Source organism: Gymnodraco acuticeps, unplaced genomic scaffold, assembly GCF_902827175.1.
Source record: "Gymnodraco acuticeps unplaced genomic scaffold, fGymAcu1.1, whole genome shotgun sequence".
In the NCBI taxonomy this organism is placed as follows: Eukaryota; Metazoa; Chordata; class Actinopteri; order Perciformes; family Bathydraconidae; genus Gymnodraco; species Gymnodraco acuticeps.
The window spans coordinates 5,021,812-5,044,925 of record NW_022990023.1 but is presented as its reverse complement, the minus strand read 5'-3'; the positions used below and the strand labels follow the sequence as shown (position 1 = coordinate 5,044,925).

At 40.5% G+C, this 23,114-nt stretch overlaps 1 protein-coding gene across 1 annotated transcript; it reads left to right on the top strand.

Annotated features, from left to right (window-relative positions):
* Nucleotides 1-2,136: 2,136 nt before the first annotated feature.
* Nucleotides 2,137-23,072, top strand: abi3b (ABI family, member 3b). The gene is made up of 6 exons (XM_034214824.1): nt 2,137-2,153; nt 19,425-19,608; nt 20,189-20,356; nt 20,970-21,149; nt 21,262-21,326; nt 22,481-23,072. Exons 2-6 carry the CDS (start codon nt 19,465-19,467, stop codon nt 22,917-22,919), a joined length of 996 nt encoding a protein of 331 aa, XP_034070715.1. The 5' UTR covers nt 2,137-2,153; nt 19,425-19,464; the 3' UTR covers nt 22,920-23,072.
* The last annotated feature ends 42 nt before the right edge of the window (nt 23,073-23,114 follow it).

The following is a 23,114-nucleotide window of genomic DNA, read 5'->3' as shown; positions in this document are numbered from 1 at the left end:
AATCATAAATGTAATGTCCATGGTGGATCACTTAGAACATTACACAGTGTTTTATAAAACAGGAAAAGGTGTATTTGAACCATTTGAAATTGATTATGAAATCACATCCCTTTTTGCATTTACCTTTATTAATTACCTCTTTAGTTATGTTACTGTTGGGAGATACCAGAATACATGACACAATGAATCTCTGTAATATATTTATGTTCTCTAGTTTAAATAATCATACTAGTATTTAAACAATGTATGCTGGTCACCTGCTTTGTTTTAAAGAAGTCGTTATATATATTCCCCTTTGTGTTCCAGTTAATTGGTCAGATTTAGTCTTCTTTTGTGAGGTTAATCTGTTCAGTTTTAGAGTTAGCAGAGCCTCTGTAATTGGCCTTCCACATCTTTGCTAATTTTGTTATATTTACATTTTTAAAAAGCCTATTGGTTACTCCTCATACTGCCAGCTCGGACGAAATAAAAAAACATCTATATTGATTCTGACTTGTCTACATACAACTCACAGGTTTATCATTACTTTGAGAAAAAAGGTTATTAATTTTCCCCTTTTAGAAGTGTAGTTATGGTCATTTGTTCTGGAAATGTCACTTTCGAGCCTGTGACCTGAAAAACAGGCTTGGGGCTTAACAGGTTAAAGACCCCTCCACTTTACACACAGTGATCTGGTCCATTGTTCATGGAAAAATGACGGCAGCTTTAAATTACAAAGTGACACTTTTATTGTTTGATTGGCTTCCTGTCACATTTCCACTGCAGTCCCCTTTATGCTTTATGATGCCATGTTAATGCCTGTTAAAGTCCATCAGCTGCCTCTGTTGCTAACAGTTATTCATTCACCTGATCCCATAACTGGAATTGGTTACACTTTGAACAGAAATTTAAAATACCGAAAACATGTGTGCTCTTTTCTTGGCAATGTTTTGAATGGGTACGTAAAATGTTACTCAAATTATACCATATTGTATATGTCTGATTACACCATAGAGAGATTAAATACATTATACAAAGTCAAATGATAACTCAAACCGTGTCATAACATTAAATCTGAGTTTTGTCATAGATTATTTCATGTTAGAAGACCACCTGTATTTAATATTTTACTTGTGTTACAGCCAAAAACAAACTATATGTTCCCTTTTCCCGCTTGCTGTTGATATTAAAACCTCAAATATTAACTGTTTTGACATTGACGGTTAGCTAAGAACATTTCTGAAAGACTTTAAGCACTGTTAAAAAACATGGGAGTCAGTAAAAGTTGCATAATCTGACAAGAAGAAAGAATCAGTGACTGAATGAGGCCAGAAACAAGATATTGTAAATTGCTTATCGAGAGAATCATAAAACTGAATGACTTCTTCAGCTAAAAGACTTCTTCTTAAGAGTTTGGTTTACTTTTTTCTCGAGATTGTACGAAGTGTTTATGGATTGTATTTTTAGATTTGTTAATAATAAACACATGGGATTATTTTTGACCGTTTAATTCATAGTTTAAACTCATATCTGCCAGGGTCATGTAAGGTATCTGATTTATAGCGATCATCACATCAGAGTGGCTTTTACCTTGACATTCACATTGCTACAATAAATTAATATTATGGTATTAAAATAATATTTAATGGTGGAATACATGCTGATAAGGATTAACAGATAAGGATGTTATTTAAAATATGCTGACATTTTTACTTTTGAACTAAATAAACTGATCACTTGGTGTAACTTAAAGGTGGGGTAGGTCATTTTGGAGAAACCAACTCGAGTGCGCTAGAATTTGAAAATACACAACCGGAAAAAATCTGCCACTTCCTTACAGAGCCCCTCCTCCAACACACACGAACGCGCACATGACCAATGAGGGGACGAGATAAGTTTGTGCACAGATGGAAGGCTGACAGGCAGGTAGGCCATCCAGCTACTTTAGCCGGGCCGGCTCAGATGATTGGTCGTGCTTTTTACAGCGCTACGGCTTCCACAGATTAATTTCTTTATGGATTTTTTGTCAAAGCACTTCAGATATTCATTGCTATCGGGATGTTAAGAGCATTCCATGGAATATAACAAAAAGTGTATCTCGAGCCGGTTTCTCAAACTTACTTACCCCACCTTTAAGGTTGTTATGATTCCTTGCAACACACTGAAGATTTAAAGTAAGTGAATCAACACTTAACATGTCGACTGTGATGTCTTTATGTAAAACACTGATTGAAAGTGAATTGTTTGCAGGTCAAGGCAGAGAGAGAGCGATTATCAACTCACAATGAGACAGCGATTGCATGTTCATGAGTAGTTCAGGGTCATGAGTTCAGCCTGGGATTAAAATAACACCGCACTGTCCTGCAGACGACCCTCTGAGCTCAGATCTGCATCGCTCGGGATAAGAGGAGTCATCATAGATATCTGTCTGACAGTGATAGTGAAGTACATTTACTCATATACTTACATGAAATGTTAAGATACTTGTAGTTATTTTTTATTTGATGCTACTTTATACTCCACTCAATTTTAGAAGTCAATAGCGTAATTTTTACTCCTCTAAGATTATTGTATATGTTTACTAGATTCAGATTATTATTTAATGCAAAATATGAATGAATTTATCAAAAAACATTGACTATTAGATACAGGTTAAAGAAAGTAATGAAAAAAGCTCCACATTAACCAGCTGGGATGACTCAATCCAGTAATTGAATATATAGACAATGAAATAGGCCATATGGATAACGGGTACTTTTGGTACACTAATTACATTTGCATGCCAATAATTTTGTACTTTTACTTAATCAATACTTTGAATGCAGGTTTTTTTTAGTTGTGACAGAGTATGTTTTACAATTTTTGATTGCTACATTTACTCAAGTAAAGTATCTTAATGCGTCAATGCGGAAATAAAAACATCTGCTAAGAAAATAAATACATATCACAGGGTTTTTTTTTATCAGTGGTGGAATGAAATAAAAATGTATTTGCTCAAATACTTAAGTACAGTCTTGAGGTACTTGAATATTAAAAGTACTTCTTACTTCTATTAACTTTCACTTTTTACTCCACTTGATTTATCTGACAGCTAGTAACATTACAGATTCAGGTTATTAGCTGATAATATAACAACTAATAATTAAGCATTGACACATTTAACAGCTGAGATGAATACATTCATGCTTGAATAATATATTTTTTTAAAGTCCAGTTAGTTACTATGAATGATTCTGCAATAACAACTACTTTTTTTGGTGCTTAAAGATGTTGATGCAAATACTTTGTAGTAACATTTTGAATGTAGGACTTTTACTTCACAGTTGAGTATGGCTTCTTTTACTTACAGTAACTGAAAGACCTGAGTACTGCTTCCACCTCTCTGGTTTTCTATTGTATAACAAAGCCAGTGGCTTAAAAAAAAAGTTTGTGTAAAGGGAAGCAGCAGGTGCCTGGAAACTAATTGGAATGGAGCTAACAATGAGTATTAACCACTGTGTGTGTGTGTGTGTGTGTGTGTGTGTGTGTGTGTGTGTGTGTGTGTGTGTGTGTGTGTGTGTGTGTGTGTGTGTGTGTGTGTGTGTGTGTGTGTGTGTGTCCTGAGAATGTAGTTTTCCTGAAGTCTCTGGCACTATAATTGAATTTGGCTTTCCTTTGATGGAACTCTGTGAAGTGTGGAGAGGCTTTGATAGATCCCGAACATCCAATCTCCACAGACAGGCATATGTTGCACACTATTGGACATATATGCTGTAGTGCTGTGTGTGTGTGTGTGTGTGTGTGTGTGTGTGTGTGTGTGTGTGTGTGTGTGTGTGTGTGTGTGTGTGTGTGTGTGTGTGTGTGTGTGTGTGTGTGTGTGTGTGTGTGTATACTGTGGGGTGTAACTCACTAACTTGCAATTTCCTAACCTACATACAGTTCAGATGAATCTGTATTCAAATTGCATGATGCATTTGTCCTGTTATGCAAAATTTGATAGGCCTCAGCTGTGGAGAGTATGTGCTGCAGGGAGGTGGATGCACCTCGCACAACACACCCAGGAACGAACGCTAGCTCCAGTCCTTTTCCTGTTAGGGAAACTGGACTCGATGCCCTGACAGGCTGGAGTTTGTGCAACCTGCACACAAGCTCACCATGATAAAAAAAAATGGTGAAATGCAATGTAAAATTACCAAAAAAATACCAGGTCACTAAATCACAACCGCTCAAACCAACTACAAACTACTACCGCGGATTGGGCAGAGAAGGAGTCCGAGAAAGTTGCTCCCCCATGTGACGTAATATGACGCGTTTGACATATGACGTTACAAAAAGTAGTTTTTAGTAGCAGAGCTCAAAACGGCTCTTTTCCCTCTGAATTCCTGCCCTTATGTCTCGTAAAACATATCAAATCCTGCATTAACTTTTTTAATTGTAATTTTCAGGCAAGGTTAAGCATAAATCTATTTTTTTTTAAAAACCTGCAAGTTGCTCTTTAATATATCAAACGTTATTATATGGCTTCACAGTGTGTACTGTACAGCATATGACACCATCTGTCTTTACACTCTTGCAGCTGACAGAGAAGACCTTGGGAACAGATGAAGGATCCCTCCCCCGGTACAAACAGATGTGAAAGAGATGTCATGTGTATCGATTAAATGATAAGGAAAAACAGATGTATCCAGGAGGATGTGAAAAATCTTTCAGGTGTTGCCAAAAATAAAAAAGTAGGCCTCGTCAGGCATGACCATATTAAACATTTGAAAGCCCCTGCACACCACTGTCAGTGTGCACAGGTGTGTTTTCACTTGTCATGTGTGTGACATTCACAATGCTTCTGTTCTGTTCCAGCATCCCCGGCAGTAAATCAATACAAGGACCCTAAAACCAAAGCAGCTAATTGGAATCCAGCCATCATTCATTTTATCATGTACACCTGTGAAAAAGAATATATCTTTCACACGTCAACTAGATGATAGATGATACCTTTTTAGAGGGTAGAGTTATGTTTGTCAACTGGCAATCCAGGCATGAGTATAAATAAGAGCATAAAACAGCAGTGAGCTATTCATGCTTTCTTTACTGATGCGCAGTGGATTTAGATTTCAATACAGCTAATCTGCTACCAAAAGATGAATCTCTTCAGACGGTCCAGGATAAACATAAATAATTAGTTTACTCATGAAGACTTTACACAAATGTGACCTCTTTAATACTGTGATTGGTGGATTGAAAAGTGCATCATCAGTGTTAGTGTGGAAAAAATGAATGAACGAGGTAATTGAGGGTTACAAAACCTTAGCATTTGAGGCAGTGGATGAAGATGACATAATGTCTGAGGTCAGGGAGAGGGCAGGAAGTTAAGTATAGGGTGTTCTTGCTCTGCTGCAGTAGGTGTTTCTACAGCGCATCACACATCCAGGCGATTTCTGTTGTCTGGGTGTGTAGTGTAGCTTTTTTCCAGCTGCGTTAAATCATGCAACATTAAAAAAAACAAGCGACAGCAGCTATTTGTCAAAGCCAGCGACTGAGCACGTTTTTCCCTGCACAAAACTACGCACCGATACAGAATATGTGTCAAGATTCACAGAATGTATGGTTAATCCCAGTAGTTTGGCTAAAGCAAGTGTTATCCTTTTTGTGATTGGTTAATCTCAATTTGCAACCAATCTTGTTTTCTTCACACATTAACAAATGACATGATATCCTAATTATGTGTAGATATTAAGTTAGGATATGACCTACAACGTTCCATCATCTCTTATCAGACGACAACGATCCTGATGAGTCTATAATACAAGGTACACACTGATAACAGCACATGCGTCTGCAGACTATCTTTAACACTATCAATTAGGGCTGTGCAATTCATCGTATTTTAATCGCGATTACGATTATGGCTTGCGACGATTATGAAAACAGCATAATTGACAAAATACGATTATTTAGCTGGGTGCGCTTTCGCCCCTCCCTAAAAGCCCACTCGGCCACGTGGGAGTGACATGTGTTGTGAGTGTTCAGCGCGAGCGAAGATGTCAGAACAAGAGCAGCAACTCGTTAAAAAGAAGGGTACAACTATTTCCACTATTTGCAAGTACTTTGCCATTACATTTCACATCGCTAAAGATATGTGCCCAGTTAGCACTGTTGGCAACCAGGGATTTAAGCAACTTGTCAACACGTTGGACAAGCGTTACGCGATGCTGTCTCGGTATTATTTCAGCAGGTCTGCGCTGCCTGCACTATATGACAAATGCCGTGGGGAAGTTGAGAGAGATGTGGCTTCAGCTGACTACTTTGCTACCACAACAGACCTATGGTCTAGCCCAGGGGTGCCCAACCAGTCGATCGCGAGATGTGTCTAAAAATAGAACAACAATATTCTGTTTTATCGTTAATGTCCTGTAACATAATCTTCCTGTGCCAGAATAATGCACTTGAACGCATCAAAGCTTTGTGATTGGCCGGCGTCCCCCATGTGTCGGGGCGTGGCTGAGGGTCTTCAGTACAGGTGGCAATATTGTCACCTGCCTGCGCTCATCTCTGAAACCAGACCATGTAAACAGGCTGTTGTTTCTTGCAAAAAACCTTTAAGAGATGACATGAGCAGCCCTACCAGCATTTGCCATGGTGGCCAAAACATTTTTATTTGGTCTTAAATTGTAGTTCAACATTTATTTCCTGTTACTTCTGGACCATGACGGTTGGCCAGCCTTCAACGTTTAACTGAGTGGAATATGTTGAATATGTTTTACCAAAATGTTGGCTATATGTTAAGGAGTTTTCAGTAGGTTGTGACAGTGCACTGCAACATGTTTGATTTCATTTATTTTGGTCTAATTTATTTGTATTTATCATATTAATAATATATGTTTAGTATGGTTTTGGAAGTGCGCTCCAACATATTTGTTGATCTTGTTTATTGGTAAAATATTATTTGTTTTAAAGTTCAATAAATGGTCAATGAATAATCGTCAAAAATAATCGTGATATCAATTATTGACCCAAATAATCGTGATTATGATTTGTGCCATAATCGCACAGCCCTACTATCAATCATATCAAACATTTGGATTATACTTTCAAAGGAGGACGAAGATAGCTATCAGATCCTTTAAAGAACATTAGCTAATGATTTTCAGGGTGTTTAACTTCATGCGATTAGTGGGATCCGCTTTCTTTGATGGAGCTAGATGAGTTAAGGGATTACAAAATCATATAGGGGAAATGTCGATTACAAATTTCATGGCAATCCTTCAAATGGTTGTTGAGATAGAATTATAACCGCAAATCAACATCCAGCTGGTGCAAAAAGTTCAATCCATTAATTCGATGTTTATGATATCTAGCTAGATGAGTTCGTGTTAGATAAAACGTCAGACGATCATGAAAGTCATGAGGAAACTTTCTCTTGGCATCCTGAACATCTGGATCAAAATTAATGGCAATCAATCGAATTGTTGTCAAGAAATTGCAAGAAAAACAAATAAATCAACCTCATGGCGCCACTAAATGAAAGCCAGAGGATCAAAACACTAGGAACAATCCTCTTATAACAAATGTATGACACTTTATAGCAGGCATTTAATAGTAGTGGAGATATTTCAGACATATCAACTGACAACAAGAACACAATTGAGTTGGGGGTGTTTTTAAGTGGTCTAAGCTGTATCATCCATGCACTGCAAACAGCTTGTTCCTGTCATCCCTTTACTGACGTAAAATGTGCATAAAAGGCCCTAAAATAGGAACCAGAGCTGAGGTCAGAGTAGCAGTCTGTGCAGCATAATTTAAACAGTAAAGTATCCCTTTGACAGACATCTTCTTTGGTCACCTGATAGTCAAGTATGAATACTGGCATGGATCCAAATAAAATGTTATCGTGGTGTGTCACATGGCTCATTGAGGGGAAAGTGTCTTGATGAACTGGCACATGGCGGAACATGTGTTCTTATCATCTGCATTGTTTTGGAGCAGACCGTGAGCCATGTTAGCATGAATACTGTCACTACAAAGAGACGTAAAACAGCTGAAAAGAGACATTCAAAATAAGTACAAAATACACAAAGAAAGACTTAAAATGACCACACAAATACTAAATTAAAGTGGACCTATCATGCTATATTTGAATAATATAGTGTAGGACCATACGGCATAAGGCATATTTATGCTTTTTATTTTTCAAAATACAAAACAGATCATGCATTTTAGCCATTCCTCATTTCGCTCAATTTAACACTGTCTTTTCATGGGCTGATTCTGTGAGAATAGCACCATCTACAGGCCTGGCATATGTACTACAGCGTCTCCAGCGCTTTCGAACGGCAATGTCCGTGGCTGTCTCCTCCTAATTGGTGGAGTTGGCCCAACTCCACACTTCTGTGACGTCATAGAAGTGTTCAAATCTGGATCAGTCTGTATCAGATCCGTTGCAGCCCCTTTTTAAGAGATTTGGGTATAGAGGAAAATAGAGAGGGTTGTGTTTTCTGACACTTTGTGAGTTCCCTGGAACACCGGGGACACATATTCATGTATACAAGACGTACAAAAGTGCATTTTGCATGATAGGTCACCTTTAACTATAAAGAAACTACAAAGAGACACAAAACAACTAGAAGGACATTCATTATGATTATAATTAGACACAAAAAAGAAATACAATGAATTGAAATGACCATAAAATACACAAAGACACTTAAAGGAATGGTATGCTCATGACACTCATTTTTAAATAATTATCATCCGATAAAACAGACCAGTCTCTGCCAGTCTTCTTTTATTTTTTTAATCCGATGACATTATCAGTGATTTTAAACTGATTAATTACCGAAATAACATCAACACTGTGGGCGGCGCCATTTTACCGGACGTGACGTAAACCATGCGTTTGGTTTCGAGGACACGTTGATGTTCATGTTATTTACTGTAGTTACTCTCTTCAAATATGCCTCATTGTATCGCGAAACATTGCCACAATTCTGATAGGAACAATCCACGGAATGCTCGGTTCCATCTGTTGCCAAAAGGTAAGCGTAGGAAGTACGTTCGGAGGCAGTGGCTAGCGAAATGTGGCCGGCCCGAACCGAAAGATCCACAGGCGCATGTATGCAGCGAACATTTCAAGTTTCCGGACGACTACTCTGAGAGTATGATAAAACATAACATGGGATTTATTGAACAACCATTACTTAATGGAGATGCAGTACCATCGGTCTTTCTGGTGTCATCACCGACCAGGACACCAGTTCGGCCAGTTGAGAAATCGCCCTCTGCAAGTGTGAAGCGACGGAGGACCAGAAGTAGTGCTCGGAGTAAGAATAAGGTATGTTATAGCGCATTTCCATTGCAGCGGGTAGCCCCGTTTAAACGTCCTTTATCGTCCAGGCCAGGCCAGTTTTTGGTGGCCTTTCCATATAGCGTAGTACCGGCTAGCGGGTACTTTTCCCCAGTTTTTCCGGCCCCATAAAATCGTGGTTCTAGGTACACCATTCATGTACAGGTCTTCCTACTCGCCTCCCGAAATCAATTGCACGAGTAAAGGGATCGTCTCCAGCAAGATCACCGTGCTGTTCATCCTCATTGTCACTGTCCCTGGCTTCCTGACGGTTCTGACTACTTGGCTCGAACCTGTATGGCTGAATTCCCCCATCCAATCTCTTCATATTGCTCAAAACTTCTTCCTCGGCTGACGAGTCCGAACTCAAATACTCCGCCATGTTTTCGTGTGTTTACAAAGTGAACGCATGGATGACGTCACGACCATCACGTGACTACTGAAAATGGCAAAAATGGCAGCGGCCTGACAGAATATACAGGTTTTGATAAAAAAGAGCTATAAAATCATTATTTACCGGGGAATATCGCTGATTTCTTCAGGGTATGGTTTAAACATAATGTTTCACTAAATACTGAAGTTTTGATTAATTATCTAATGAGTGGAGCATTCCTTTAAGGTGGCCAGTACGAGGCAGCAAGCAAACTCCAAAGAGACGAAAAACAACCACGAAGAAACACCAAACAACCATAAAACACCTACAGCTACACCTACAGGCTCAAGAGACACAAAATAACCACATATATATTAAAAACAGCAAGATTTTAAAAACGAATACTTCTGTACATCTTGCTCCTATGTAGTAGAGGTGGTGTGGCCCACTGTCCCATAGTCCTCTGCTGCATGTAAACAAACAGGAACCTCTTTATAAACTAGACTCTGGCCACAGGGAGCTTTTTCACAAACACAATGAAGGATGTTTTGGAATTCAAGTTGTTTGTACAGGATGTCCAAAACAATGCTGTGTCTCAGAGCTTTGTGTAATCATGAAACGACATTAGCGTGAAACATCATCCGGAGCAGATGAGGCTGAGATATTAATCTGATGCTGAAGTTTATACAACTGAGCTTCTCAGTTCATATACTGTCTCTGACATTATTTATCTTTTATAATCATCATACAACAGGCATTCACATAAGCACCTTTCTCTGTACTGCAGTGCCCTCTAGTGGAGTTTAAAGATAACACAGGTGGCTCAGCTGTGATACGCACCTGGCATCAAATAAACTGTATTATGATTTCTTTTTTTTGAGGAACAAGTATAACTACAACATACATTATGTGTCCCTTAGAGACCAGTGGTGGAAATAAACTAAGTAGGCTACATTTACTCAAGTATTGTAGTATAGTTGTAGTTTTTTGCCATATTTTTACATTTCCATTTAAAGCTTTTATTTTTTTTACATTCACAGTTACTTGTTAATTTGTACATATATAATCACATGATATGCTGATGTGATAAAATGCAGTACTGTATTACTTATCTACTTAGTATTAAATGTATCTAAATTATAATAAATAATGTAAGTTTTGGGGACACATAATTTACGTTGTAGTTATACTTGTTCCTCTAAAAAAAATACATCATAATACAGTATATTTGATACCAGAGGCCTGTACTACGAAGCAGGATTTTCGCTTAGCCGGCTAACTTCAGGGAAAACTCCGGCTTTCCGGTGCTACGACGCTGATTCTCTTTTTAGCGGGCTAGATCTCCATGGTAACATGTGCTGTGCGGCTAACCTGGGGGGGTATACTACGAATCTAGTTCAACCTATCCTGGATATGTTTTGAGTTATCCGGTTGACTTAATCCAAAACAAAGCCGCTCTCGCTAAACTGTCCTACAACGCTGGCTATCAACTCGTTCGCTCAAGCCAGCCGTGTCCTATCTAGTTAGGTGCGCGTTCACATAAAAGGGGTGGTATCTGGAGCATTCGACTAATCACAAACATGGAGAAGCGTACTGACAGCGCAGCGTCATACTCCCTGAATGAAAAGTCAACTATAATATTAGACATATGAAGAAGTTAAACTTTAAACATCCATGACTTAAACACTTTATCCAGGATAAAAGCCACATAGCTGCACCTGCAAGGTGAATACAGCTGGTAAAAGAAAAAGTGTTTGAATGCGTACATTAACAGGTTTATGATATCACTGCCCCGTCCAAGACACGAGTGGATCTGACTTTAATTACATTTGACTCGAGTGTTTCGTCAACTTAATGTGTTGCTTAAAATAATACTTATGCATACAGTATGTGACACTGGGAGTGTTGCACGGCCAGATACGGCTCAGCTGACTCAGATAAGGAAATATATGATACATTATGATGTGATATGAATGATAATGGGACACATCGACGTCTGCACTCAGTGCCGCTGACTGTAGGCTACGTAATGTTACTTTGATCCGGTTACTTATGTTGTGGCAGATATTTAATTAAGCTTTCTTAACATAGCTTAATAGTTATAATAGTCAGATTGCTCTGAAGATGGGAGGTGATGTTCTATTCATTTTCACGTTCACACAGTCGGTGATTTTGGCCGGCCGTCTTTCCTGCAACGGCAGTTTAAACTGTATTTCCTCCGCACACTGAGCTCTGATTGGTCAGCAGGCGTGGTGCTTTCGCTGAGTTGATCTCTTATCCTGGAACCTATCCTGCTTCGGAGCACAGACTAGGTTCCAGGATAAGTCACCATGGAGATCTAGCCCGCTAAAAAGTGAACCAGCTTCGTAGTACCGGAAATCCCAGAAGTTATCTTGCTAAACGAAAATCCTGCTTCGTAGTATACCCCCCTGCTCCGGAGCAGGTTAGGTTGCAGGCTGATCAACTCAGTGAAAGCACCGCCTGCTGACCAATCAGAGCTCAGTGTGCGGAGTTTAAAGCGATCAAGTCATATTACAGGAGAAAGGAAATACAGAAAAGCTGCCGTTGCAGGAAAGACGGCTGGCAAAAATCACCGACTGTGTGAACGTGAAAATGAATAGAATATCACCTCCCATCTTCAGAGCAATCTGACTAACATTAGCGTTAAGAAAGCTTACTTAAATATCTGCCACAACATAAGTACACTGAGTGCAGACGTCGATGTGTCCCATTATCATTCATATCACATCATATCACATCATGTAGGCCTATCTCCTTATCTGAGTCAGCTTCTTGAGCCGTATCTGGCCGTGCAATACTTACAGTGTCACATACTGTATGCAGAAGTAGGCTATTATTTTAAGCAACACATGAAGTTGACGAAACACTCGAGACAAATGTAATTAAAGTCAGATCGTGTTTTAGACGGGGCAGTGATATCATAAACCTGTACGCATTCAAACACTTTTTCTTTTGGCAGCTGTATTCACCTTGCAGGTGAATACAGCTGGTAAGCTATACAGCTATGTGGCTTTTATCCTGGATAAAGTGTTTAAGTCATGGATGTTTAAAGTTTAACTTCTTCATATTTGACTAGTATTAAAGTTCACTTTTCATTCAGGAAGTATGACGCTGCGCTGTCAGTGTGCTTCTCCATGTTTGTGATTGGTCGAATGCTCCAAATACCACCCCTTTCATGTGAACGCGCACCTAACTAGATAGGACACGGCTGGCTTGAGCGATCCACTTGATAACCAGCGTCGTAGTACAGTTTAGCGACAGCGCGTATGTTTTGGATTAGGCCAAATCAACCGGCTAACTCAAACATATCCAGGTTAGGAAAATCCAGCTTCGTAGTACAGGCCTCCGGTGTGTATCACAGCTGCAACCACCTGTATTATCCATAAACTCCACATTGAACAACTACAACATTATAATGCTCTTAAATGAATAAAAACTGGATATTATAATAACCATAATAATGTAATACCTTGAAAGAGTACTTTAACTTAGGATACTTTAAGTAGGCCTACATTAAGCTGGTAATACTTCTGTACTTTATATTATTCTGAAATGGGTCAGAGTGCAGAATGATTACTTTGACTTTTTATACTTTCAGTATAGTTTGATGGTAATACTTTCGTACTTAGTTTTACTTAAGTAAGATTTGGAATGCAGGACTTTTACTTGTAACAGAGTAGTCTTCCTACACTCTTGGTATTATGAGTAGGGAGACCAGGGACAGTTGTAACACGGGTCGGTTTTAACACCTTCAATATCTCCAATCACAAACAAGCTAGAGTGATGAAACTCACTCTGCACATGCGCAGTTAGATGGTAAGATCGCTGAGAACAAAAGGAGCCATGTTTGAATTTCTCGCGTAAGATATCAGCAAAAGCAGTGGCGTGCACAGACATGTATAGGGGCAGGTGCTCAAGAGAAAAAAAAAGGGCAACTTCTGAGTCGTCGTGGCGGTCGCGCCGAAATTGTGCGCAAAAATGTGCCGGATAATGGCGGATTTTGTTAGTTTTTTTTCGGTTTTTGGTTACTTTATTTCGGTTTTAGGGTTAGGTTAGGGTTATGTTATTTAATTCTTATTTTTGCCTGATTTTACTGATTTATTATCAAAAAATTAATTATTTTAACATTTATTTTTATTATTCTAAATGACTTAGGGGGGTCCAATCTGAAGCTAGGGGGGACGAAATCCCCCCCCCCCATCCACCAGGGGGGATTGACGCCCCTGGTGGACCCGCCGGCTGCCTTTAGCTAACATCCTCTGTTATTCCTAATTTTAAAGCCGATATTCCGTGGGGTCGGATCCTTGTCACCTTTATCATACCTGATGAGTTTGCATCCCTGACTACAGTTGCTTTAGCGAGTAGAAGCTAGTAAGCCTACGATTTTTTTAATATAGGCATCTGGATCAGACAGCATGGTTATTGAAATAAATATATATGCAATTACGACATACAAGATGTGCCTTTAATAAATCTCACACTGCAGTCAGAACAACTAAAGCAGCAGGTAATAATAACAGAAACGCCAAAGAGTTACATCTAATAGAAATATATAAATGCATTTATTTTAATTATGTAGCAGTCAGTTTATAATTTTGGCAGCACTGTTGAGCATTTTGAAAATGTATTTTCATGCCTCTTAGTATTTTTATAATACTTTTCTACTTTCACTTGAGGAACATTTTGAATGCAGGACTTTTACTGTAACAGAGTATTCCTACACTCTGGTACTTCTACTTTTACTCAAGTACAAGATCTGAGTAGGCCTACTTCTACTTTTATTAAGTACAAGATCTGAGTACTTCTACTAAAGTACAAGATCTGAGTACTTCTACTTTTACTCTAGTAGCCTACAATCTCTATACTTATACCACCTCTGTTTATAGCCTATGAAAAAAACTATTAGAAAACGAAGGCTAAAGCTAACGTTAGCAGATAGTGACAATGATATTGCGACAGAAAAACTTTTCAGTTCACATCACGCTCTGCTGCTCTGCTCTGAACACCTGAACGGCCCGTTCTAACAGCTGTTCACCAGCGGCTCAGCCCCTAATCCCACCAGGAGCGTCTGCGCTGCGTTGCGCTGCGGCGTTTTTAGCGATCGCGGCCACTCTAGTCAATGGGTGCTATTCTACCAGACACGCTGCGCCGCGGCTCGAGGCGTCCCAGAAGCTCCTCGCCGCAAGGAATTTCTAAAATATAGGATGAATCCTATTTTTGGCGGCGCAGGCAGGAAGTGGAATGTTCATCCAACAACTGCGAGGCTGCACACACGACGCTCCGCTTCCGCAACGTTTTGAAACGCGCCTGGTGGGTTAGGACGCAGGAGGAGGTCGCAGCGCGGCGCAGACGCTTCCAGTGGGATCAGGGGTCAGTCTGTGCCACAGTGACTCCGCACAGTTAACGAACACACCGTAGATAATGTAGCTGACCCTCATCCCGGAGCAGCAGAGTTCAGCCGGCCCGACAGGCAAGAAGACTCGAGCACACAGCTCGCGCTTCATATATTAAAAAAGAACACCATGCGCGTCATGATGGCACATAACAGCTCGCGACCGCAGATTATTTCGGCGATTAGATAAAATGTAAATTATATTTGACGCAACTTTAGTTACATTTCCATGACTTTTCCAAAACTTTGGGAAAAATATTGTTTTCCATAACTTTTCCAGGGCCTGGAATTTGCATTTTGAATTTCCATGACTTTTCCAGGTTTTCAATGACCGTACGAACCCTGTATAGTTTAGTTTGGCATCTGATTTAGGGGATTAAACAATACACCCGTTGTATTTGTTACCTGGTGGTTACGTACTTGGTCGTCACTAGGGCACTTTTAATCGTGTTGCTGCGTGCTGCTGCACCACACACCCGCCGTGGCCTGTCTGAGAGCAGGGAAGGGAGGGGCTGCAGCCAGAGCACGTACGGGAGTGCCGCGGGGCACGTGTGGGGATGTCTGACAAAATTACAACGCGCATTTGGGGCATTGTTGTATATATTAGAAGCTTTTAATCCAGAATTGATCGATGTTACCATGAGCCACATACAGTACACTGTAAAAAAAAACGAACTTTCAAAAGGGCACATTGCTGTCAAGAGGGCAAAACGGGCAGGTGCTCAAGCACCTAGAGCAGGGGTACTCAAATACAAATCTTAAAGGTCCAAAATAAATGTTTCAATAAGACAAAGGTCCGTTTATTACGGTCATTCAAACTTTTAAACAATTGCAACAAGATTCTTAACACGAGGTTGCAAAAACAAAAATAATCTGTATGCAGCAGTTTTCATTGTTATTGTGTCTGTGCTTGATCCCTCAGAGTCGCAGTGTCAGAGCTGCACAGTTATGAATAAAGGCAACTGCACCCTCTTTCATTCAGCATTCCCATTATTGCTTTATAGATGTCTTGCCCCCTTGTGTGTCCACTGAGGTTCGTCAGGCCCAACACATCTTCAACAAACTCCCCCTTTGCCTCATCATGAAAACTCACAAACACCAGCAACTGAGCATTGTCAGTGGTGTCAGTGGACTCACCCACAGCTAAGGAAATGCACTGTGCATTTTTTATTCCATCACAAAGCTGATGAATCAAATCACCAGCCAGTATTTATGTTCTTCTGGTTGCTGTGGAATCTGAGAGGGGATTTGCTTGATTTGACCTGTTATTTCCTCTTTTTGTTTGCCTTCAACATGGTCTCCATCACTTCAGTCATGCATTCTTTTATACTGCAGTTATTATCCAGTGGAGAGTCCTTACCTACTGGCCTAGTTCAATCAAAGTGGTTACTTTTTTTTGGCTGGGCAGTGTAGTTTTAAACACCGTCTTATTTGACTTTCTCAGGACTTAAAACAGTTTTTTGGGGGCAGACCCCCTCAAAGAAAAAAATATATTTACACACGTAAGGTCATCATCTTAATAGTTGTGTATGCTCATCCGTGAGCAGAGCATCAAGTTGACATGTCTATTACAGCTGAATGCGGCGATTACCATGTTGTTCAGCAAAACGCCTCACAAACGTATTAAGATCAACAGCTTTAGTGCGTTTTGATTCAATGCTGAGTACAGCCAAACTGACAGTCTCTTCTCTGTCAGTGTAGACCGCAAATACCTCATTGCTTCAGTGCTTGGGTCCGAATGCTTCTCGTTTTGCGCCGTCCAGTTCAAAATGAAATCGCCGCCAATCATATGTCCACGCTCGCGCCAGGACCGGGGGAGGGGTTACATGACGTGCATCTTGTGCTGCATTCACTTGCACTCGGACATTAGAGACTTTCTCTCATAAATGTCCGATGAGCCACAACTTTTCTTTCAAAACAAATCTGCCAACTGGGGTGGCAGCTGGGGTGGCAAGGCCTATTTTTAGGGTGTCAGTTGCCACCCCCGTAGGTGAAACAAGGCTACTAGCTACAGTACAGATGGAACTAGATGAGCTGTTAACTCTCGCTCTGAATTTTTTTTTTTTAATTCTCGCTCTGACTTAGACAGGTTGAAAGAGACACACACATGTTTCCCACCCGCATTCCGCGAAGACCCGCCCTACTGTGCCTCTGATTCGCAGATTGTTTGGGGGGGAAAAACGCTGACTGGATGCTGAATGTGATTGGACCAAAGCGTTGACACACACAGGTGGAACACAGTGGAACAGTCAGACATGCAGAGCGCTGTTTGCAGTGGACATAGCGGAGAATTTTGACTCGTTGCGAATGCGTTGTGGCGATGTCTCACATATAATACAGAGAGATCATACATATGAAAAGTATAATTTGCTCGGAGTCCGGAGACAGTGGTGGTTCGGTCCGGATCCGGACCGGAGTCCGTAGTTTGAGGATGCCTGACCTAGAGTCTATGTGTGCACGTCTCTGAGCAAAAGTGTGTTTCTGAGGTAAAATATTAACAAAAATGATATGATGTATTTTTTTGGATACTGTCTCGAGTTCAAATGTCTAGGAATCCAAACTAGTATTATTAGAATCACTGTTTTGTAAGCTACAAATATAACTAGCTAAATATGGGTCAAGCTAGCAACCAGGCAGGTTCACAGGGGGTGGAAGCAAGACTGGTGGTCCTGGGACGGTTGTAACGGGACGGTTGTAACATGGCACATTTACAATGATGGCTCATTTGCTTGAATGATCAATTGTTCATTCAAGCATACAGTTGTATTGTTGGTTGGTGTGCATTGTCCCTGTAAAAATAAACAGAATACAATACTGTACAGTAGGCCTAAAGTGTGTGTGTGTGTGTGTGTGTGTGTGTGTGTGTGTGTGTGTGTGTGTGTGTGTGTGTGTGTGTGTGTGTGTGTGTGTGTGTGTGTGTGTGTGTGTGTGTGTGTGTGTGTGTGTGTGTGTTTACAGTATGCCAAATGTCAGAAAGAGGAAGACAGACAGGGGAGTGCCACTTGCTCTGCTGCAGAGGGCCTCAAATGAAGTTGAGAAGGACAAATCATTCAGGGAAGTGGCAAAGTCCCTGGATATATGCCATGTCACCCTGTACCGGTTCCATAAGAGGAGGCTGAGGTTGGAGAGTCAGGGATCACAAACACCCCCAAGAGTAGGCTACTGGACGCCAAAGAAGGTGTTCTCAACAGAGCAGGAGATGCTTTTGAGAGACTACCTGATGGAGGCAGCTGATTTATATTATGGTCTCAGCTCAAAGGAGGCAGGTCTACATAATTAAGGTAGAAGCACCTCTCAGAGAACAGTTTAATATCCTTCACAGAGGATGATGCTGTGTGTGTTATCTGTTATCCTGTTCATTGGAGGATGTGTGAAACCCCATTCAAATCTTGTTGCCTTAGAATTTGACAGCTTTCCCTATTTGTTGTCATGTAGTGTGAAAAAGGTAACCGTTATTAACATGTTACAACCGTGCCTGGCATGTGTTACAACTGTCCCTGTACACAAGGACAGTTGTAACAGTTGAGTTTAAAAAAGAAAAAACATTTTCCAACCTGTACTTATTTCATAAAAACATCTTAAATACATTGTTTCAGTAGCTGACATATTGATAATGTATAATATAGCAAAATGGCTATCCTATTGTAAATGGTTTTTTACTTATTGGGGAAAAACCCCAAAAGTGTTGCAACTGTCCCTGGTCTCCCCCTACTTCTTTTTTTAGAAGCATGTTTATCGATCAGTTTGTTCTAAATATCATGTAGAAAGGAAATAATTTACCAAATTAAATACAATTACTTTCAAGTAGCTTAATCAACACAACACATTATCATCATGAACATTCAGTCAACTATTAAAAATAAAGGATTAATGATCAATCTGTCCCGTGTGTGTTTGTAACAAAAGAAAATAAGGCTAACCTTTACTATGCGTGAGTAAACCGTTCCTTATGTAGATACTGTTATCCGTGTGTTGTTGACCCAAAGGGATAGCTTGCTTATCATGTATTATCATACAACAGGCTAATCAACAGGCCTTGACATAAGACTGCACTGCCCTCTAGTGGATGTTATAAATACAACACAGGTGGCTCAGCTCTGATACGCACCTGGATTTAAATATATATTGTAATATATTATTGTATAGTTAACAGGTACAACGATTAAAACGGTACATGATGTGTCCTTAGAAACAGATGTGTGTTGTTCATGAGTTTGGGTGGATGTGTACCTGGAGCAGAGCCCTGCCCTGGGATCAGCTTCTGTGGAAATGTTTCCCCTGCGGTGATTCCGCCTTCCCGAGCACCGACCTCCTCCCTGACACACTTCCACATCTTCCTGCAGCAGCGGGGAGTTGTTTTTAAAGGGTTTGTTAGCAGCGACGATGGGAGAAATGACGGAGCAAAAGAGGCTTTCTGAAGTTATTACCCAGATATTTCAAGAAGCGCCGACTGCCAGGAGGAATCTGGTTGATAACCACAGTAACCTCCACCGCGTCGCAGATTACTGCGAGAGCAACTTCCTCCAGGTGAGTGGGCCCAATGGTCAGTGAACAACAACAGGTAAAGTCACAACTGGTGCCAGGTTTAGGACTTGTGTTTTACAGAGGTATTCAGATCGATTACTTGAGTCAAAGTAGAAAAACGTACTTGGAAAAATACTCTGTTACACGTAAAAGTACTGTAGTAAAAGTACAGAAGTATTGGCATTTAAAAATAATTCATGTGTAAAAAGGGATATTACTCTTAAAGCTTAATGTCCAATTTAAGAATCATATATTAAAATACTGGTAAAAGTGAAGCACTTTAAATAGTGCTATTGGATATTTTAATCTCTGATGTATTTCAATTTGGTTTATGAGTTTATTAATATTTTGTATTAGCTAATCATCTGGATCTGCAAAGTAACTAGTAACTTAAGTCTTAAGCTGTCAAGTAAAAGAGATGGAGTAAAAACTACATTATTGGCTTCCAAAGTGTATTGGACTATGAATACCATACAATGCAAACACTCAGGTAGAGTATACTGCAAAATTGTATTAGAGTATTGCTTGATAAATGTACTTCATTACATTTCACCACTGTAAAACCATAAATACAACCGTCCAGGCAGAGGACACATCGAAGGCGGTTGAGGAAGCGATGGGTCTGGCTGCTCAGGCTCTTGCCAGCGTGGCGTACCAGATCAACAGTGTGGGCAGCACCCTGCTCCGGTTGCTGGACTCCCAGGACCTGCAGATCAAAGACCTGGAGTCCTCCGTCAACCTGCTGTCCCTGGTGAGGACCACATCTACCTGAAACACTGCTCATCTGACCTCTGCTTTCCCATAGAGTCATGTGACCTTTGCATATTGTCGTTACAATGCAGGGAAAACCTCAATACAGTTCCTAAAAATATATATTTACTACAATTATTGATACCATTATACCAAAATAGTTTTGGCAGTATTGTAAGTATTGCAACTGTTTTGTATTGAGAAACTATATTTATAAAAACAATGATGTTTCTGAAAACACTACTTTCCATAGCTGGCAAAACATTTTTTAAAGTATAGTCTATAAAAGGTGCAGCATTCTGCTTCTTATTTGGTGAAATAACAGAATGAAACAAGTAAATACAAGTGGTATTCATACTGGTTTGTATCCTCATTTTCATAATTTAATGAACTGCTTTTGCTGAACAATGGAGTGCTTGACCTTCGGCCTCTACATTAAACCTTAAATACAAATCTCTACAGTGTTAATGTTGGTTGTATACTTGGAAAAGCAAAAAGTGTGCAAGTTGCTGTATTGCTCCACTTGCAGGTCATCGCTCACATCTGAAGTCAGTCTGGTCAATATGCTATCTAGGAACAAGTGTTCTGAGAGCGTTTGTGTCTCTCTTCTCCAGGCTGCAGCCATCCACTTTGAGTCGGTAGCCAGGAGAGAGATTGGTGCTTTCACTACTCCTAAAGACAGAACCCGAGCCAAGCTCATCGCCCCCCCGACAGCAGGCAAGGACCCGGAGAGAAGTTACTCCAGAGTCCCAATATCGTTCTCCATCTTGGACTCCACTGGACACTACTTTGAGGTATATCGGATGTAAAATTGGAAGAGAAAGAAAATAAATTGACTGAGTTCAAAACCTTTCATTGTGTAGAGATGCCTTTGTTTTCTAACCTTTATCCGTCTTCTCCCCACAGTACCCCCTGCAGCCTAAGAAAGCCGACTCCACAGAGAGCATACAGAGCACTGCAGACTACACTGTGTGAGTATAACCATTTTTTACCTTTTTAAAGCAACTTTGTTAAAAATATGAACACTCCCATACTGATTATTATAAAAGAGGCATAACATAAGCTGCACAATTCAAGATCATGTCGGAAAGGTTAGTGAAATATGGACGAAAGAAACAGTTTTGTAAAATACACTCCTGTGCATTTCTGAGGAGATAACTACCACTCTCCTGCCTGAATTTTAAAAGGAACATTCACAACCTTTTGTTATGTTATCAAATCAGTGTTGATTATTCATGTTATCAATATAGGCAATACATTGCTAAGTATGTGCTATATTGACAAAGAAAACTGAGTTCTCCTGTTAATGGAACTGACTGGCAGGGCCTACATGTACCAGGATGCATTGCCCGCAAACTACTCAAGGCCCACTATATCCTCTTGCACAGCTAATGCAGAACTAGCTTCAGCCATTTCTGCTTTTTAAACCCTATAAAATGAGTCCTCGTCCACTAACCCCAATTCATTTTCACTGTCTGCAATGCGATGGAGTTTTGCTTTTGAGTGGAATTTAGAGCACAATAACCCCCTGACTACGGAGTTAGAGACAAGAAATCCAAGCTAAAAAAGTGTAGTTCTTATACTTGCATCCAACTGATCCAACATCTAGAGAAACATATTATGGTGAGATCCCCCCAGCCACCAAGGGCGTATAGTTGGGAGACCAATGGCACCTTTCCTACTCCCTACCTCCTACTCCCCTACTTACTGTACAGCACCCTTGTTTAAACCACATCCATCTGCAATCTGTTTGGATCTCAACTACACATCTCTAAAGTTTTGTGACTGCATCTTGTTTGGTATTTGATGCTATCCACACACACACACACACACACACACACACACACACACACACACACACACACACACACACACACACACACACACACACACACACACACACACACACACACACACACACACACACACACACACACACACACACACACACACACACACACACACACACACACACACACACACACACACAAGTCGTGGCTAGTAAAAACAGCTACCATCATATCTAAAGCTCTCTTATTAATACATCTAATATTTTCTGTATCTGTACAAGAAAAATGTTGAACTATTCTTTTAAAAAAACGTTTTATTCTGTTTTTTAATGCAGGTCCAGTTACGGCATCGCTGTCCCCCCTCCATCAGTCCCCAACCGGCCAAACGTCTCCAACCCCACCGACAACAGCCTGCCTCCGCCTCCTCCTGCCAATCTGGACCCCAGTATGACTGCTCCTCCTCCTCCTCCTCCACCACCACCTCCTTCCTCAATGGACACAGGCCTCCCCCCTCCTCCGCCAAACTTGACCTCACCCACATGTCTCCCCCCACCTCCCCCTCCACCGCCAATCTCTCCGTCGAACAACGCCTACCCGCCACCGCCTCCTCCTCCTGTATCGGGAGGTTCTCCTCTTCCTCCTCCTCCACCTCCTCCTCCACCTCCTCCTGTATTGGGAGGTTCCCCTCTTCCTCCTCCACCACCACCCTCTCAGACTGGCACCTCTGGGTTTGTGCCACCTCCACCTCCTCCTCCTCCTCCTCTCCTACGCTAATAGACATTATCGGATGTTTTTATTCTTCAAGGAGTAACTTCTTGTGTAACTCTCAGGCATGCTGGGGTGTGTACAAACATGAGAAATTCTTTCAGGCATTATTGTGGGATCAGAAATAAGCTTAAATAAAACATTTCAAGAGGTTCTTTTATACTTTTTGGGGGTTTTCCCTTTCCTGTTATATGTTATTTAGGT

Bases quoted from the DNA above. Each gene is read 5' to 3' on its own strand.
- abi3b (XM_034214824.1), top strand. From the start codon at position 19,465: ATGGGAGAAATGACGGAGCAAAAGAGGCTTTCTGAAGTTATTACCCAG. The intron at 19,609-20,188 runs GTGAGTGGGCCC...ACAACCGTCCAG, and splicing joins GCGAGAGCAACTTCCTCCAG to GCAGAGGACACATCGAAGGC. The intron at 21,150-21,261 runs GTATATCGGATG...TTCTCCCCACAG, and splicing joins CCACTGGACACTACTTTGAG to TACCCCCTGCAGCCTAAGAA.